This window comes from Nerophis lumbriciformis, linkage group LG18, assembly GCF_033978685.3.
Source record: "Nerophis lumbriciformis linkage group LG18, RoL_Nlum_v2.1, whole genome shotgun sequence".
In the NCBI taxonomy this organism is placed as follows: Eukaryota; Metazoa; Chordata; class Actinopteri; order Syngnathiformes; family Syngnathidae; genus Nerophis; species Nerophis lumbriciformis.
This window is the reverse complement of record NC_084565.2, coordinates 24,178,422-24,181,545: the sequence shown is the minus strand read 5'-3', so window position 1 is coordinate 24,181,545 and position 3,124 is coordinate 24,178,422. Positions and strand designations below refer to the sequence as shown.

Below are 3,124 nucleotides of genomic sequence, written 5' to 3'. Positions count from 1 at the left end.
AACATATAAGGGTTACGGTTAGGGTTACTAATAAGCAATAATTCTGAGGTTAATTAAGGAAACACTAACAGTTAATGGCTTACAAAACAATAACAGTGCAATACTTTTTCATAACATGGTCACTACTGTCTAGTTTCTCTTGTTATATTCTTATTTTACTGTTATATTTTTATTCTCATTCTTTTTGTAATATTTTTCTATTTTGTTTCCATTTATACCCCCATTATTTACTTTTTACTTTTTAAATTCGATCTCAACTCTGTACACTGCTGCTGGAATTTTAATTTTCCTGAGGAAACTCTCCTGAAGAAATCAATAAAGTACTATCTATCTATCTACTGGTTGTATAATAAGGCCATGCAGAATAAGGCATTATTACGCACATAATGATGGCAAATTAAGAGCCAATATGTTACTAATTTGCATGTTAATTAGCAACTAATTAATGGTGAATATGTGTTCCCCATACTAAAGTGTTACCAAAAAAAATCCTACCCCTACTGCCATAATGTTTTGTAATTAATCACAAGAGTTAAGTGTTAACTTTGCCAACCCTATAGTGAAAATGGCAGATGTATTATATCCTCAGTTGTATTCACTCAGGCATGAAACGTGAACAAATCACGTTCTTTCTCCTTATGGACCATACTGGTAATACTGAAATGAAAGAGTTTGTGGGGGGAAAAGAACAAAAAAAAACTATTCCAGCTGCAGCATCGTCATCAGTGAGTTGCGTCATCGACGCCCCCCCTCCACCCCCGCCCTTTATAAAACTGTCAGCGCCCCTGCATCTCACCTGGAATGACACCCGACCAACAGGAGGACGAGACAAGAGGCTGATTCTGTAAAAAAATTTTTTTTTAAATATATATAATTTCATGTTACTTCTCCTCCATTTATGAATCTGGCAAATTATTCCTACTACCCTGGCATGTGCAACATGACCGCCGAGACGCAGGAGTCTCCCGGCGAGGCCAGCCCGGTGGTCCTGTCCCCCAACGTCAGCCTGGACTCCCCGCTGCCTCCCCTCATGATCCAGGCCCGCTCCAAGGACGGCGTCCTCATCAAGTCGGAGCCGCGGGGGACCAGCCCGGACACCGCCGCCGACGACGGCGTCATCCTGCAGGGCCAGACGGAGGAGCACCTGCCCACCGGCAGCCGCCGGAGGAAGAGGCCGGTGCAGAGGGGCAAGCCCCCGTACAGCTACATCGCTCTTATCGCCATGGCCATCGCCAACTCCCCGGAGAGGAAGCTCACATTGGGGGGGATTTATAAATTCATTATGGAGCGTTTTCCGTTCTACCGGGAGAACTCCAAAAAGTGGCAGAACTCCATCCGCCACAATTTGACCCTCAACGACTGTTTTGTCAAGATCCCCCGGGAGCCTGGAAGACCGGGGAAGGGCAACTACTGGACGCTTGACCCCGCCGCGGAGGACATGTTCGACAACGGGAGTTTCCTCCGGAGACGTAAGAGGTTCAAGCGGACAGATGTGAGCACCTACCCGGGGTACATGCAGAGCTCCAGCGCCTTCACCCCCACGCCCGTGGGGAGGCCCGCCTACCCGAACACGCTGTACGCCGGGTACGGGGCCTCGTCCCCGCACCCGGCCATGCTGCATCACTACCAGGCGTCGGCGGGGGTCTGCCAGGCCCAACCGCGCATGTTCAGCATCGACAATATAATCAGCCCGCAGACGCTCATGCAAGGCGGGGAGCTCAACCCTCAGGGGCTCGGAGGTGGCGACTTGTCCGCCATGACGTCGAGCTGCTCGGTCACCGGCGGGGACCCGGCAGCGTGTTTCCAGACCCAGACGGTCAACAACCAGTCCGCCAACATGTTGTGCAGAAACAGCGGGGGCATCTCCAACATGACCCCCGGGTACGCGTACTCCTCCCCGGCCTCGCCTCCGGGCCTCTCCGGCATGGCTCAGACAGGGTTCTCCCCCGGGGGCTCGCAGGTGTACTGCCCGGGCAACAGGCTCTCTTTGCCGGCTTTGAGGCCGAGCTCCTGCGCGGAGCACACGGAGCAGCTGCTGGGTCTCTCCGGGCCTATGAACAATTACAACAACTCCTACATGAGACAGGCCAACTTCGCTTCAGGATTGGAGAGATATATGTGACATTTGCATTAAAACTGACTTTTTTTATGCTGGGGGTCTGAGCCGAGGATTGTGACTTGTGCAGCCCTTTGAGACACTTGTGATGAAGGGCTATATAAATATACTTTGATTGATTTATTGGTTGATTTTGGCTATCAAATACAGTTGAGTCATCTTCGGGTCAAGCTGATAGAACATTCCATTTAGAAAGGTATAAAGCCATGTAGCATATATAATATTATATGTTTAAAACATTCCATGATCTCAGATATTTAACTCTTTTACTGTATTTGAAAATATGCCTGTGTGTTTTCATCAAGTTCTGCTATTTTTTTTAAAACGTTTTATCTGAGTGATTTTAAATAAATTCATTTTTCAAAATAAAAGCGCCCTCTAAAACTGACATTTTTGTTAAAGGGGTTCATTTGACCAATTAATAACTGTGTCATTACAGTCACATGGGCCTGCTCATTTGAAAGCAATATTCACTTTTTAAAACTAAAAATATGTTTGTTATTTGCTAAAAGCAAAATGGGCAATATTTTAAGAGCATGCACCCTATATATATATATATATATATATATATATATATATATATATATATATATATATATATATATATAGCATCGACAATATATGTATATTTACAAAATGTGAATAATGCACCACGCATCACAAATCCTGGAGTTTAACAATGTGTGCATAATTAAAAAAAATCCCAATTTTGATATACAGGTTAGAATTATAATTTTTGCTGAAACGATTTTAAAACAAATTTTATTAGTTTGATCACTTTTATTACCGTCACCTGAGGAGAATTAGTCAACATTTATGCTTAATCTTCACTAATTCTGCATGCAATCAGCAAGGGAGGTAAAATGATAATATGGCTTGTGCAGCCCTTTGAGACACTTGTGATTAAGGGCTATATAAATAAACTTTGGTTGATTGATAGGATGATTTTGGCTGTCACCAAATACAATTGAGTCATTTTAGGATCAAAAACATTCAATTTAGAAAGGT

General features: G+C 44.2%; 1 protein-coding gene across 1 annotated transcript; it reads left to right on the top strand.

Annotated features, from left to right (window-relative positions):
* Positions 1 to 823: 823 nt before the first annotated feature.
* On the top strand, positions 824 to 2,415 carry foxe3 (forkhead box E3). Its single transcript, XM_061978567.1, has one exon. It carries the CDS (start codon positions 899 to 901, stop codon positions 2,120 to 2,122), a length of 1,224 nt encoding a protein of 407 aa, XP_061834551.1. The 5' UTR covers positions 824 to 898; the 3' UTR covers positions 2,123 to 2,415.
* Positions 2,416 to 3,124: the final 709 nt, after the last annotated feature.

Bases quoted from the DNA above. Each gene is read 5' to 3' on its own strand.
- foxe3 (XM_061978567.1), top strand. From the start codon at position 899: ATGAATCTGGCAAATTATTCCTACTACCCTGGCATGTGCAACATGACC.